The sequence below is a fragment of the Neomonachus schauinslandi genome, chromosome 10 (assembly GCF_002201575.2).
Source record: "Neomonachus schauinslandi chromosome 10, ASM220157v2, whole genome shotgun sequence".
NCBI lineage: Eukaryota > Metazoa > Chordata > Mammalia > Carnivora > Phocidae > Neomonachus > Neomonachus schauinslandi.
Genome location: NC_058412.1, coordinates 73528571 through 73543969, shown reverse-complemented (window position 1 = coordinate 73543969; position 15399 = coordinate 73528571). Strand labels below are relative to the sequence as shown.

At 36.2% G+C, this 15399-nt stretch overlaps 1 protein-coding gene across 2 annotated transcripts in view; it reads right to left on the bottom strand.

The window, feature by feature from the left end:
- Window positions 1-15399, bottom strand: part of SRBD1 (S1 RNA binding domain 1) — a 196640-nt gene that overhangs the window by 19850 nt on the left and 161391 nt on the right. Inside the window, exons 17-19 of one of the 2 annotated variants that reach the window (XM_021701193.1) lie at window positions 10051-10157; window positions 8677-8853; window positions 5197-5379 (exon numbers count right to left, since the gene is read on the bottom strand). In XM_021701193.1, the coding sequence (XP_021556868.1) occupies window positions 5197-5379; window positions 8677-8853; window positions 10051-10157 (467 nt within the window). The remainder of the gene's footprint in view (window positions 1-5196; window positions 5380-8676; window positions 8854-10050; window positions 10158-15399) is intronic. The other variant, XM_021701195.2, reaches the window with a different exon arrangement.

Sequence of the window (15399 nt, the reverse complement as noted above, 5' to 3'; positions counted from 1 at the left end):
TGGTAAAATAAAACTTTAAAGAAGTAATAAAAAGGGGCGCCTGGGTGGCTCAGTCATTAAGCGGCTGCCTTCGGCTCAGGTCATGATCTCAGGGTCCTGGGATCGAGCCCCGCATCGGGCTCCCTGCTCCGCGGGAAGCCTGCTTCTCCCTCTCCCACTCCCCCTGCTTGTGTTCCCTCTCTCGCTGTCTCTCTCTCTCTGTCAAATAAATAAATAAAATCTTAAAAAAAAAAGTAATAAAAATAATAAAAATAGTTTTAAAAGGTAGGCTTTTAAAAGAACCACTAAATGACTAACTCAGGTTAAAAAATATCATGACTTCAATTTTCTAAAATATTATGTGAGAGAGAATACCATATATATAAAAAGACTTAATGGCTTCACAACTTGGTGTATTTCTGGGAGGGGAGCATGAAAGCCACTACATTCCTACCGGTTTTCTGATGTAATCAAAAATGAACTTTACTGCAATGGAACTTACTTTTACAGAACTGAGGTCAAACCAATGATGACCCAATCATAACCTTAGTGAGCTTTTTTTCCCTGGGAAGACACTTGTGTAACACTGTATGAAAGTATGAACTACCTATGTTGAGTGATGTCTATGATGTCCATACTAAGTATGCTTAAAAGCCAGAAGGGACTATCACAGTTCCAAGGTGGATAATGGGGATGGTAAGTTTAATTAGATAAATTGGTAGTTCTGTTGCCAGATTTTAAAGGTTGAGAGTTGAACTTTATGTAAACAAAATTTCCCATGAAACAGTCCATAAGTACCCTCCTTCTGAGAGACAAGTCTGCTCCCAAAGGAAGCATAGAGAAGGGTGAAGTTACTGGTAGGACTTTTATGCTCCCCATGCAGAAAGTGTAAAAATTGGCAGAAAAGTCCTGCTTAACAGGAAAAATTCAAGATCTCTTAAGCTTCAACACTGCTGGTGGCATTATAAATTAGAATGTTACTTGGCAATGTCTATCAAGAGCCACATAAACTCTCAAACCCTTTGGAAGAGTAATTCCACTTCTAGGAATCCATCATAAGGAACCACTACTAGTACTGCTATTAATAAATTAAAGTTCAATCATGTGATGGAATATTACTCAGCTTTTTAAAAGAGATACGCAGAAATAAAAAATTTGTGCTTATGTTAGAGAGCAAGTTGAAAAATTTATGAACTATATTAGAACTATATTATGAAAACAAACAAAAATGTACATTAAAAAAGACACTGAAAAAAAGGCACTGATTTGCATGTAACAAAATGCTAATTTAGTACCCAAAGAGATGTCAGTTTTTGCAAGAAGTGTATAAAATCATGTGTAGCACATATGCATCTTCTCAAATAACAAACATTAAAAACATAATTACTATGAGACCATAATTTTTTTTATATTAAAAAAATAGGACCATGTGCTAAGACTGAGAACAGGACAACGATGCCCACTCTCACTACTCTTCAATATAGTACTAAAGGTCCTAGACATTGCAATGAGCAAGAAAAAGAAATAAAGAGCATTAAAATTAAAAAAGAAGTAAAGCTTTCATCTATTTGCTGATAACTGTTTACACAGGAAAACTTAAAGAATCTACAAACACCTACTAGAACTAATCAGTGAATTAGCAAGGCTGATGGTCACAAGGTTACTATGAAAAAATCTATTGTATTTTTACATATTAGCAATAAATTTAAAAAATTCCATTTATAATAATGTTGAAAAATATAAAATACACTTAATAAGAGACGTGCAAGCCCTGTACATGGAAATTTTAAAACACTTCTGAGAGAAAGGAAGGACCAAAATAAGTGAAAAGATAGAAATTCATGGTCAAAAGACTCAATAGCTATTATGAAGACATCCACTGTTCCTACACTCACTTACAGACTCAATGTAATCCCAATCATAACCCCACCAGGTTTTTTGCTTTTTAATGAAAATTGATAAGCTCATTCTAAAATATATAGGAAAATGCAAATCATCTAGAATAGTCAGAGCAATATTTTAGAAAAACAGAGTTGGAGGACTTACACTATCTGCTTCAAAACTTAGCGTAAAGCTAAGATAGTATGAAATTGATAAACAGGTTGATGAAACAAAAGGAGACCCAGAAATAGACCCACATTTACACAGTCACTTGATTTTCAACAGTCACCAGAGCAATGGGTAAAAAAAGAAAAGTTGTGTTGTTTTTTTAACATGGTGCCAAAATCAGTAAATGTTCATAATGGAAAAAGAAAATGAACTTTGACCCTTATTTTGAATCATACACGAAATGTAACCTCAGATGTATCACAGACCTAAATGTAAAAGGTGATACTGGGTGCCTGGGTGGCTCAGTCGGTTAAGCGACTGCCTTCGGCTCAGGTCACGATCCCAGCGTCCTGGGATCGAGTCCCGCATCGGGATCCCTGCTCTGCGGGGAGCCTGTTTCTCCCTCTCCCACTCCCCCTGCTTGTGTTCCCTCTCTCGCTGTGTCTCTCTCTGTCAAATAAATAAATAAAATCTTTAAAAAAAAAAAAAAGCTGATACCATCAAGCTTTTGGAAGAAAACACTGAAAAATACATTTATGATTTGAGGTAGGCAAAAGTTTCTTAGACAGGACAGGGAAAGCAATAACTATAAAAGAGAAATATTGATAAAGTAGACACTGTCAAAATTCAAAACCTCTGCTCATCAAAAGACACCAATAAGAAAATAAAGAAGTAAACAACAACCTGGGACAAATTATTTGTGAAACATATACTGACAAAAAACTAGTACCCAGAATACATTAAAAAAAAATGCCCACATCCTTAATTAATAAAAATGTAAACAACTCAATCAGAAAATGGCTAAGTGATATGAACAGAGTTCACAAAAGAAGGTATGCTAATGGCCAATAAGCCATGAGAAAGTGCTCAGTGTCACCAGAGAAATGCAAATTAAAGCCACAAAGAGATACTACCACACACACACGAGACTGGCTAAAATTAAAAAGACTAACATCAAATAATGGTGAAGATGTGAAGTAACCAGAACTCATATATTGTTGGTGAAAGTGTAAAATGGTACAACCATATCGGAGTAAAGTCTAGAAGTTTCTAAGAAAACTAAAATATTCACCTACCTTATGACCCAGCAAATCCTCTCCTAAGTATTTTTCCAAGAAAAATGAAAGCAAATGTCAACAGCAAAAACTGTACAAGAATGTTCATAGCAGCTTTACTCATAAAAGGCAAAAATTGGAAATGTATAAAGGTACTTCGATAAGGAGAATAAATTATGGTATATTCACAAAATGAAATATTAGCCAATAAAAAAAAAACAAGCTATTTATACTTGTTACAACATGGATAAAAATCTCTAAACTTTATACTGAAAGAAGTCTTACACAAGAGTACAACTGTATGTATCATAGCAAGTGCTAGAAGAGGCAAACTATTCTTTGGCAGAACAAATTAAAACATGCAGTTAGCTCCAGGAGGCTGGGGCAGGGATTGTCTAAGATGGGGCATAAGAGAAGGTTTTAGGATGATGGCAAGGGTTTTTTTCGTTTTGTTTTGTTATTTTTAATCTTGAGAGGGGTTTGGGTTAGACTGATATAGGTATTTATTTGCCAAAACTCAGCTAATATACACTTAAAATTTAATTGTATGTGAATTTTACCTCAGAAGAAAAAATACTGTTAAGAATTATAGAATTCCAGTTAATGACATGTATACTGAAGTACTAGCTGAAAGTATACTGATGTCTGCAATTTTCTTTGAAATGCATAAAATAAGATGGACTGATGAACAAACAGATGGATAGATAAGTAGAAAACAAGCATAGTAAAATGTTAATATTAAAATCTAGGTGTGGGTACATAGGAATTCATTGTAAACTTTTTTCTTCTATTTTTCTATATGTTTAAATTTTTCTATGACAAAATTCTAGGGGACAAACAGGTACCACTGTTTTGATGTTGACAGAGTATTATTTTTTACTTCTTTTTTTTCTATTTCCCAAGTTCTCTATGATGTGCTATAGTCTATAATTTTAAACACTTTTAAAAGAAAGGAGGGGTGCTTGGGTGGCTCAGTCGTTAAGCGTCTGCCTTCGGCCCAGGTCTTGTTCCCACGGTCCTGGGACGGAGCCCCGCATTGGGCTCCCTGCTCCGCGGGAAGCCTGCTTCTCCCTCTCCCACTCCCCCTGCTTGTGTTCCTTCTCTCTCTGTGCCTCTCTCTGTCAAATAAATAAAATCTTTTAAAAATAAATAAATAAATAAATAAAAATAAAAGAAAGGAAAGGAAACAAGGCATGCCTGGGTGGCTCAGTCAGTTAAGCTTCTGACTCTTGGTTTTGGCTCAGGTCAAGATCTCAGGGTCGTGAAATCGAGCCCCACGTCGGGCTCCGCACCGGGTGTGGAACCTGCTTAAGATTCTCTCTCTCCCTTTCCCCCTGCCCCTACCACCCCCCCACCTCCCGTACTCTCTCTCTCTCAAATAAATAAATGAAAGGAAACAAATTACATTTATTAAAATAATCAAACAGAAACTTTTTCAAAACAAGCTAAAAATCTCTAGATTCAGTGAAAGTTAAAATATTCACTATTTTTAAACCCACTGTCATTTAACTCACTAAAAGTCTTAAAATATTTAGTGATGTAGCAAGACACTGTTTTTTAACTAATTAAAAATTTTTAATTAAATGTGGTATTAAAATCATTTTTCTTTTAATGCCTTACATTAAACTTTTTCTTGTACTCAAAAAACCTCCCCCATATCATTCTGTGTAATGTATGCTCATTAAAAGTACATCATTTCTTAGACTCTAATAACTTAGCAGGGCAATATTTCTTAAGAAATCTGAGAGTTGGCTGTTTACTTTCAAAAGGGCTTTATCTTTAGATAAGCACAAGCTTTAGGCCAGGTGCTAGTCATTTGTGTCTCGTTAATTTCCAAAGCAAACAGAGGAGAGTGCCATGCAATTTCCATTACACACACTTCACCATTAGTACCAGGGTTTATTAGCCTGACACTGCTCCAGGAATAATGGTTTCATTCCTCACTGAAATAAAATGATGTGCCACATAACTCAGCAATGCGGAACTTCTGAAAAATGTTGTCATGTTAAACATGGTCATATTTTTTAAGTCTCCATTGTGCCAAAACAAAGGCCATTTGCTGTAGGGAACTCACTCTGGCCATGGAGCATTCTCACGTGGGCCTCAGACTTACCTCATTGCTATGTCATACGATTCCGGGTGAATACAAGTTTGGTCCAAAGGATTTGGCTTCAGCACAACATTCACTGCAGTTTTGCTCTTCTTCTTGCCCTGCTTCTCATTTGTGACCTCAACACCTGCTGAAGATGTCACAGCAACTCCCTGAACTTGACCGGCAGATTCAGTTTGCTGACTACTGTAACCATTTAAAAAGGCAAGGAGTGGGAGGGGAGGGAAGGTTGGGAAGAAAAGAAGTCTTTAAAATGTGTTTATTTCTCTGCCATGCAAATACACACAAACAGCACCCACATTCTGACCATTCGCCTCACAGAAATTATCACGTATTTATTTAAACACTATTAATAGAGTTTCCTGTTACTTAAAGCCAAAAACAATCTTAACTGCTTCAGCCTGTGTAATTGGCATTTTACAAGAGAAGACAGAAAAACGAGGGTAAGTAAATTAAATAAAAAGGAGAAGGAGAAAGAGAAGACGAATTCCCAGAACTGAAGAGAATTACAAGTTCTTAAATTAAAAGAACCTACTGAGTACAAAATAGGATGAATGGAAAAAGACTCAGGTTTGACATATTATAGGGCAACTTTAGAATATGATTTAAGAATCAAGAGAGAAATATAAAAGAGATTACCTCAGAAGGAACTAGAATCAGACTGGCATCAGATTTCTCATTGATAAACATATGCCAGAACACAGTGAACCATTATCTTAAAAGTTCTGAGAGAAAATGATTTTGAATCTAGAATCATATATCTCACCAAACTAGCATTCAAATAGGAGGGCAAATTAAAATCATTTTCAGACATGTCAGGACTAAAGTATAACCCATATAATATACCCTCTATGAAAAGAATTTCTTAAGGATATACTCCTGGCAAAAACAACAAGTTCAAGAAAAGTGATAGTGGGGGCTACAAGAAACAGTGATGAGCACAGAGACTATAAAAACTTATTAACTGCTCATGATTACGGGAATATATATAAAGGGAAGTCTGAAACTAAAATTAAAATCCCAGGTCATCTCCTCATGGGACATACAGTTGAAGAGAAGAAGGCTGGGTAAAGTCCTAAGGTGCTACTCTTCTCCAGGAGGAGGACAGAGACACCTATTAACTGCAGAAGCCAGTCCAAATGACACTTAAGGATAATCACCAGAAAAAAAGACATACAAGTTGAAATCACTAAGGGGAGATAAAAATGAGGTGGGAAAACTTGTTAGCTGAGAAATGTAACGAACAGCATGAAAGGAAATCAGAAAGCATGATGATGAGAAAATATGTAATAGATATAAGATTAAGTCCAAACATATCAATAAATCTAATAAATGTGAAGGTATGAATATAAAATTGAACAAAACCATGAAATCTACTGGTCTCTAAGAGTCGTATCAAAAACTAAATGTCATAGAAAGTTTGAAAATAAAAAAAATACCAAGCATACTGAAAAGGCAAATGTAGCAACACTGCTAACAAATAAAATAGATTTCAAAGCAAAAAACACTCAATGAGATAGCAGTAGTCCATTCTGAATAAAGGTATGATCTATCAAGATGTAACAGTCATGAATTTTCAAGCACTTCATTATCAGCTGAAAAAACATACGGCTTTAAAAACAACCCAAATGTTCATCAATACAGCACTGATTACATTAGGTTATGGGCCACCCATAAATTAAATATTATGCAGACATTATATATAATGACATACATCTATATGTAACATGTGGAAAGAAGTCCAAGATATATTACTGAAACAAATAAAGCAAGTTTCAAATAGTTGGACAGCACAATCCCTTCTATCTGCATTTTTAAATAATAAATATACAAGTTGATCTAAGTATAAATTTACTTCCAGAAAGCAATATGTAAGAAACTATTTTGAAGTGAGAGGTTGAGGTGCCCTTTATTTTTCATTGTATTCTTTTTTATACCGTGTGAATTTTCTAACCAAGTGTTCCAAAAACATATAAACTAAGAAACATGGGATTATTTTATCCTCAATTGTTTTTTATTTCCAGCTTCTAGGTTTTGTTGTCTACTTAGAAAAGGCCTTCTACCGCTCCGATGTTCTGCAAAACCTACCCATGTTTTCTTCTGGTACTTTTACAGTTTCACTTCTATTTAAGTCTATGATCCATCTGGGTCGTATTTGGGTATAAGATATAAGGTGGAACTAGAGCTTCCCCTATGCATATCAAATTCCTGCCAGTTGTCGCAAGACTGCTTCTTGGACAGTTAATCAATTTTCCCCACTGTTTGAAACTTCTCCTTTATCATAAACTAAATTCTGCCTATGTTTTGGTGAATTTCAGACTCTATTCTCTTCCATTTCTACATTAAAACTAAATGGTTATGTAACTATAATTTTATATTATTATTATTATTATCCAGCAGGGCTGGTTTTCCCTTATTAGTCTTTTACAGAATAAAGATTATTTTTCCATATTACCTCTATTATAATTTTGTCAAAAGAAAAAAATAATATGAATGAAACAGGTAGTCCCAAAGTAGCAAATACATAAAAACTATTCTTTCGGGATGCCTGGGTGGCTCAGGTTAAGCAGCCAACTCTTGAATTTGGCTCAGGTCATGATCGTGGGGTCCTGGGATTGAGCTCCGCATCAGGCTCTGCACTCAGAGGGGTGTATGCTTGAGATTCTCTCTCTCCCCCTCACCCTCTGCCCTTCCCCCCACTCACACTCTCTCTAAAATAAGTAAATAAATCTTAAAAAAAAAAACCACTATTCTTTCATGATGTTAAATGCTATAAATGCTAGGAAGTTTACCCAATTTCTTTGCTTTTGTGCTACCAGGATTAGCAATTAAGGGCAAGAATTTAGTTCTTAATCTACACAACTGATAATTATTCTTTGGTCAGTTTTCAGGGAGGAGGGAATGGGGAGGCCCAACTACACTTAGGGAAACAGCTGTTAATATAAAGTGGCCATTGTAAAGTCCTCTGTGTCACCTTATCTTGTACAAATCCTTCCCACTTGGGATGCTACAATCACACTGGCCTTAGTTTCATTTCCTGAATACACCGCATTTGGTCATGCTTGGGACCCCTCACATGTACTATATGTTCTGCCTAGAATACTTTCCTTACAATCCCTGTGTGCCTAGCTCCTTCATTTCACTCAAAATTAGGCTCAAATAACTTTTCAGTGAATAACTCATATAAAGCGTAATAAACTCATACTGTTCCCCAAGACAGTGTCACATCTCTGTTTTAATTTGTGTAATTTACACATCTGAAACTATTTATTTTACTAGTTAAAATTTAACTTCATGAGAGCAGTGAATTTGTTGATTTGTTCACTGCTGGATTCCCAGTGCCTAGCAAAGATTAGGGAGTCAACACATGTTGAAGGAAGGAATGAACATATGGACACCTAGGATTGGGGCCAGTGAGCAGGAGGGGCAATAGTAAAAGAGGAGAGTGATAACAGAACCCTGAGCAGATACTTTACTAATCACCTGCAAAATGTTCGGATATAATCCTGGTTGATTCTGATGAAGCCAGCACACTGTTGGAAAGATTTTGGACCCAGACCTTTCACTTTCTTTAGCTGCTCTCGATTGACGAAGGGCCCATTTTTCTCTCGCCACTCAATAATACTTTTGGCTCGGTTGGCATTGAGTCCTGCAATATGCCTAGAAAAAACAAACAAAACAAGTAATGTGGCAGACACAAGAGTTCTAATAGTATTCCAAAAGGGAGCTAAATAAAAGAGACAAAGGGGGACGGAGTTGTCCAAGAGGAGACAAGGACAAGAGAATGCAGAATAATGATAAAACCAGTAGCTGTCATAAAGATGCTGGTAAACTGGTTCACACTGGTACAAGAAAAAGAACTGCTCCCCACAGTTCTATACTATTCACATTCCTTGTATTTATGAAGCAAGTAATAATTCTGCCTATTCCTGTTTAGTTTACAAAGTGAGTTAGCAGCAAAAGTTACAACAGCTACAGTTGCATTGTACTAACCTATTTTTTTTAATCAGCCTGTTCTCATTAACATAAAGACTTGAACTACAGAATGTACTTATCCATGAATGTCATGGTTAGTATAAAAATATAAAAACTGTAATACGGGTAGTTTGCTTGGTGTTAATTAAAAAATTACAATTTAAGAGATTTTTAATTCTATTATTGAATTCCATACATGAAATTATGGAATGTTTGTAGCTGTGGTAGAAAAGCAACACCTTAACACGTAAGGGATATTTTCTGCTATACTAGTCTCAAAGCAAAAGAGTCCAGATCTTTTACAGAGGTCCAGAATTTCATGCTACATCCGCAGATTTGTGTAATCAGTGCAAAACTGTGAACGAAAAAAGCAGCTCTTCTATAACCACAGTAAAACAGGACAGAGTATATAAGATGTGATTATAGTATGATAAGGATTTTGATATGTGACTTGCAGAATCAAGGTAAAAATATGGTAACCATACCTTGAACCCTCAGAATTTATCTTTCGGTTACTGCCACCTTTGACAGATGTATGCACAAGACTGAACTGGTGAAAAATACCTACTCTCATGTGGTGGGAAACAGCTCTTTTCCACATTAACCTTATTTAAATTCTATTAGCAACACTAATGCACTCAATGGTTACCATATGTTCTTTACTTTAGATTTGCAGTATTAAAAATGATAATGTGAATTGTTACAATTCTTTTCTTAAATGATGTCTTCCCCTCAAACTGATTAGCTCAAGCAATGTATGAACTCATAGATTTTCTATACTTGACAACTTTACACATGTCTCCTTATTTTAGCTAAATTTGAACTGAATAGTCAGTTAAACTTTAGATTCTGTGATCTTCAGCCACAGACCTCTTGTCTCACCTTAACAAAACTTCTGAACAGATGTTAATATCCACTCCCACAAAGCTGACACATTCTTCTACAACACTGTCCAGTGTTGCCTTGAGTAAAGTCTGAGATACATCATGCTAAAAAGACAAAGATCAAATGTCAACCCAAAGTGAAGGACATGCAGTTTTTGGACTATTTCATTACATACCTATATTACTGGTAGCTGGCTGAGACACAGCATAGTAAATTTTTTCATTTTTCTTAAACATATGGTTAGTATGTAATTGAGCTGAACTTAAGGAATCTGTTTTCTTACTCTCTAAATCACTCATACACCTAACTTCAATACAACAGCACCGGTAATTTTTGCTTTCCCAGAATTCTACCAGAGCAGTGGTTCTCAAACCTTAGTTTGCCCTCAAAATCACCTGAACAGCTTGTTAAAACAGAGGCTGCCAGGCCCCCTATCCAGAGTTTCTGACTCAGTAGGTTTAGGTGGGGGGCCTGAGAATTTGCATTCTAAGAAGCTTCCGGGTGATGCTGTTGCTGCTGGTCCCAGGAGCACACTTTGAGACATACTAGTCTCCATCATTCACACAGTACCCGGCAGTGTTATCTTCACTTACATGTGTATATTATCCCTTAGTTCTTCTTAAGAGAAGAGAGAGTAAATTATAGTAGGATAGTGTATACACTAATATACAATAAGTCTGACAGCAAATCAAAGTCTCATGTTTCATCACATTAAAGATACTATTGCTGGGCGCCTGGGTGGCTCAGTTGGTTAAGCAACTGCCTTTGGCTCAGGTCATGATCCTGGAGTCCCGGGATGGAGTCCCACATCGGGCTCCCTGCTCGGCAGGGAGTCTGCTTCTCCCTCTGACCCTCTTCCCTCTCGTGCTCTCTGTCTCTCATTCTCTCTCAAATAAATAAATAAAAATCTTAAAAAAAAAAAAAGATACTTTGCTTATAAGATGCACTGTTATTTTATTTACCACTAAGAAAGAAAATACACTGCCTATTAAATCATGATGACACAATGCTTTATTACTTGAAATTTTTATTTTTTGAATTGAAAGAATTCTTTTAGACTTATTTAGAAAGTTCTTAAATCGTCTATCATGCATAGATAAAAAGGAAAATATAAGCAATCTAAACTGGTTAAGGTATTCCTAAAATTTCTTCACATTCAGCATTCAAATCTTCTGGTCTAAGTTTTTTACTCAGAGTCTTAGATGTCCAAGTTTTTCCATTTAGTATTGTCTTTTACTCTATTAAGATCCTAGGTAATGTAGCATTTCCTGAAAGAGTAATATTCTCTAGTCCCTGAGATTTTCTTTAAAGCTTCCGATGCTCATTCTGTAAGCTTTGATAGTGGTTCTATCTTAATCTTAATGGAAAGTATCAACAGAAGAGACTCTGGATAACAACAAAACTATTCTTTCCTTAAAGGTCCTTACATGTTTTACTGTTCAACAGTTTGCTGACTGAAACAGTGAAGGGTTTGCTGTTCAGTCATAACTCCAAGATTAACAATCGAGGACACACAGAAACTACACCATGATTTGCCATGAGGCCAACAGCAACTGTAAGACACGATTAATTGTTCAGAAGCATCCTGATTTCAGAAATGTGAAAATGTAAGAAAATGTGTAGCTTAGAATTTATAAAAGACAGTATTTGAAAGTAAATATTTGTCGGCTAACTGATGAGTACTTCATAATATACTTGATGTTATTCTTAATTCTAAAATTAAAGATCCTCTAGTTGTTCCCACATGTGAAACTGTGGGTCAGCATCCTTCTCCATGTGTTTCAAGAAAACAAGGTTAATTTTGATAACCTTAAACTCCCAGGAACACCATACAGTTAATAGAGTCCCTAGGTATTGTGACTATGTTATTATCTTTTAATAAGAGTAGAAGTTTTGTTCTGAAAGACTGAAGGGTGCAGGAGTACTTTTGTATTTCAGAGATAACCTCGTTGGTTATCTAGGCCACAGCTAAAACCACAGACATAATTTTAAAAATCCTAATAAGCAAACATAATCATGAAAAGGATCATAAAGAAAAACCTAAAACCTTGCTGAGAACCTGATTACTTTTTCTTAAAAAGATTTTATTATTGCGGGGCGGGGAGAGAAACCCAAGCAGACTCCACACTGAGCATGGAGCCTGACATGGGGTCCGATCTCACAACCCTGAGATGAGACCTCATCCAAAACCAAGAGTCGGTCGCTCAACCAACTGTGCTACCCAGGTGCCCCGAGAGCCTGATTTCTTTTGAGCCACAACATTTAAGAAGCTGGATAGTCTTGTCTTGGTCTAAGTAGATGAGAAGCAGCAAAATGAAAGGGGGCTTTTAAAAATGAGAGGGTAGGAGATGATGGACAACATAGTGGCAAGCACAATGATATCAACAAGAAAAATATCTGAGAAAGAGACAAAACTATGAACAAATAGGAAAAACTAAAAGTAATAGTTGGGAGCCATTAGAATAAAGGCAAACAACTCCACATATGTCAAATCACACCAGACGCTTGGGATAGCTAAGTAAGTAGTAAGCAGTCCCTGTAGCTGGACAGTCTTGGTTGCCTATCCTACCTCTGACCTCCAACCCTCTTTTCCTCCTTCCAAACAGAAGCCCAGCTGTGTTTCATGCATCTACTCTACCTCTAGAAGGCCATATGATTTGGACAGGCTGGCCCCCACTCCAGCAGATGATAACAGTAAAATCAGTGGTTTTCAAACTGAGGGTTCTGACCAATTAGAGGGTCATAAAGTTAATTTGGTGGCTTGCCACCAGCATAAAAAAGTCAAGAAAGAAAAAGACCATATCAAGTGTGTTGCACATTTTCTCAACATGGAACGAACAGTGCAATAAATAATGCAGCCAATTGAGAATATCATGTGAGAGGAATGCGTAAATTGGCCAGGAACATGTGTTTTGTTCATGGAAATCTCATTGGATCTTCTGATAAATGATGGTCATGATTGATGGAGAGGTTAAAGAGTAACTCTACAGATTTATGAAGCAAAGTATCAAAAAAAAGCATGAGAAGTTTATCATTGATGGCAAAGCTCTGATTCTTACAACCATGTATATCCCATCTCCTTGAGTATAAAATTTACTCAGGAGTCTTGTCTGTATGAATTATTACTAAGATTATTTTACCACTCACAGTGACCTATTAATGTAAAAAAGTATTTTCAATTTTGACTCAATCAGAATTTAAAAGAATAGGCTCAATAGTGTATCATATATGCTCACAGTCTTCATGTATTCTAGACTGGAACAAATTCATGAACCTTGTAACTATACATTGAATTAAATCTAATTTTTTTTTGTATTTGAGGGTTAAAAAACATTTAATTATAAATAAAATCATATTTAACTTTATCATGTATATGGGTATTATTTTGAGAAGCTTTTATTTTGAATTATGTTTAATTATGAAAGACATATACATATACACAAATATATGGGTGATGGGTATCTTAGTCATGGTATAAAGTGTATTTCCTACTGTGTAGGAATCATGGTGGTCCCATTCCATTTATTCAATGATGGCAAATGAAATACGAGGATAAACCCACTAGGGGCTTTTGAAAAAGCCTTCCTTACTGAGAGGTTAAAAGAGTAACTTAAATATAGACCCTTATGAAGAGCTGGATCTTTTCTTGTTTTCATTCAAATATGACTGCTGGAGCCAGGGTAAGCACTGTATCAGTGACTAGGCCTGGCTTGAGGATAAAGCTGACTCACTGAGGATGGCAGGTGGCACATAAGGCCACAGTTTAGTTCTTCATGATACTCTTGAGATTTTCTATTAGCCAGTGCTGAACTCACCCCTCCTCTGACCTTCCTGTCACGAAATGTCCTTATTTTTCAATAAAGAATCATACATTTACTTATTGTTCAAGCCACTTGGAGTTGGGATCTCTGATGTTTTTCTAACTGCAGCAGTTATTTTATCAAGGGACTCAAGGTCTAGTGGGAAGACTGAGATAATAAAAACAACCAACAATAGCCTTACTACCAAAAACCCTTGAGATTGTACTGTCAGGCTTTGTTATAAGGCTTTATAATATTATCTAATTTAATCCTTACAATAATTGTACAAGATGTATATATAATACAATGTAGCGTCTTCACATGTAAGAATTTATTCTAATGGAATAGAAAGATATGTGCAAAGGTATGACATGTGTGTGTGCCTGTGCGCAATCTAAAAATATACCCTGAGGGGACTGATACAAATAAATATGAAACTGTCACCAATGTGAACTATTATTATGAAGTCATTAAAACGTGTCTGTATAAGTTAGAACAGCTATTTTACCAAAATGCCCTGCAAGATAAAAGGTCCCAGATAACCTATAGAGTTCAAATATTTTTTAATTCTTCTAGCAGGTAGACTTATGTAAGAAAAAATTCTTTTTTTTTTTTTAATTTTTTAAGTTTTTTTTAAAGATTTTATTTATTTATTTGACAAAGAGATAGAGAGCGAGCACAAGTAGGCAGAAGAGCAGGCTCCCCGCTGAGCAGGGAGCCTGACACGGGACTCAATCCCAGGACCCTGGGATCGTGACCTGAGCCGAAGGCAGACACCTAACCGACTGAGCTACCCAGGTGCCCCAAATTCTTTTTTTTTAAAGAATTTATTTATTTGAGAGAGAGAGAGAGCATAAGTAGGCAGAGCGGCAGGCAGAGGGAGAGGGAGAAGCGGGCTCCCTGCACCAGGCTTATCTCTGGACCCTGTAATCATGACCTGAGCCGAAGGCAGACGCTTAACCGACTGAGCCACTCAGGCGTCCCTGTAAGAAAAATTTCTGCAAGAACTGCTGTGATCTATAATTCTGAATTCTGACTACATTCTTCCCCAACTTTTTGCTTAGGAAAAGGGTTAACACCATTTTCTAAAAGTACAAATCACCTATGTTTAGGGGAGGAAATAATGAACAAATCTCCATATTGTCCCCATTATAATGTCTTTGGCATTAAAGAAGACTCATTGATTTTTGTCATTTTGAAAACATTTTCTAAGCAACTATCATGTACCAGGCACTAGGCTAGCTGGGTTGGGCGTTGAGAGAACGGGAAAAAGCATACAAAGTCCATGTCTTTAAGAAACCCAGTTTCATCTGCTGAAAGCTGAGATAACATGCACCACCTTCCTGGCAGTCATGAGTAGAAGAGGCAAGAGGACCCCAGGACTGACTGTGCTAATTGTCAAGGACTTGATGCCAGAAAAATGGATTGCTCCATTTTTTAAAAAGTTATCTAAGTCTGAATTTTTGGACAAGTTATTTGAATTATATAAACAGTCTTTTTCAAATTCAAAGAAATATTGTTTGGGCCATTACATTCTTACCTAAAA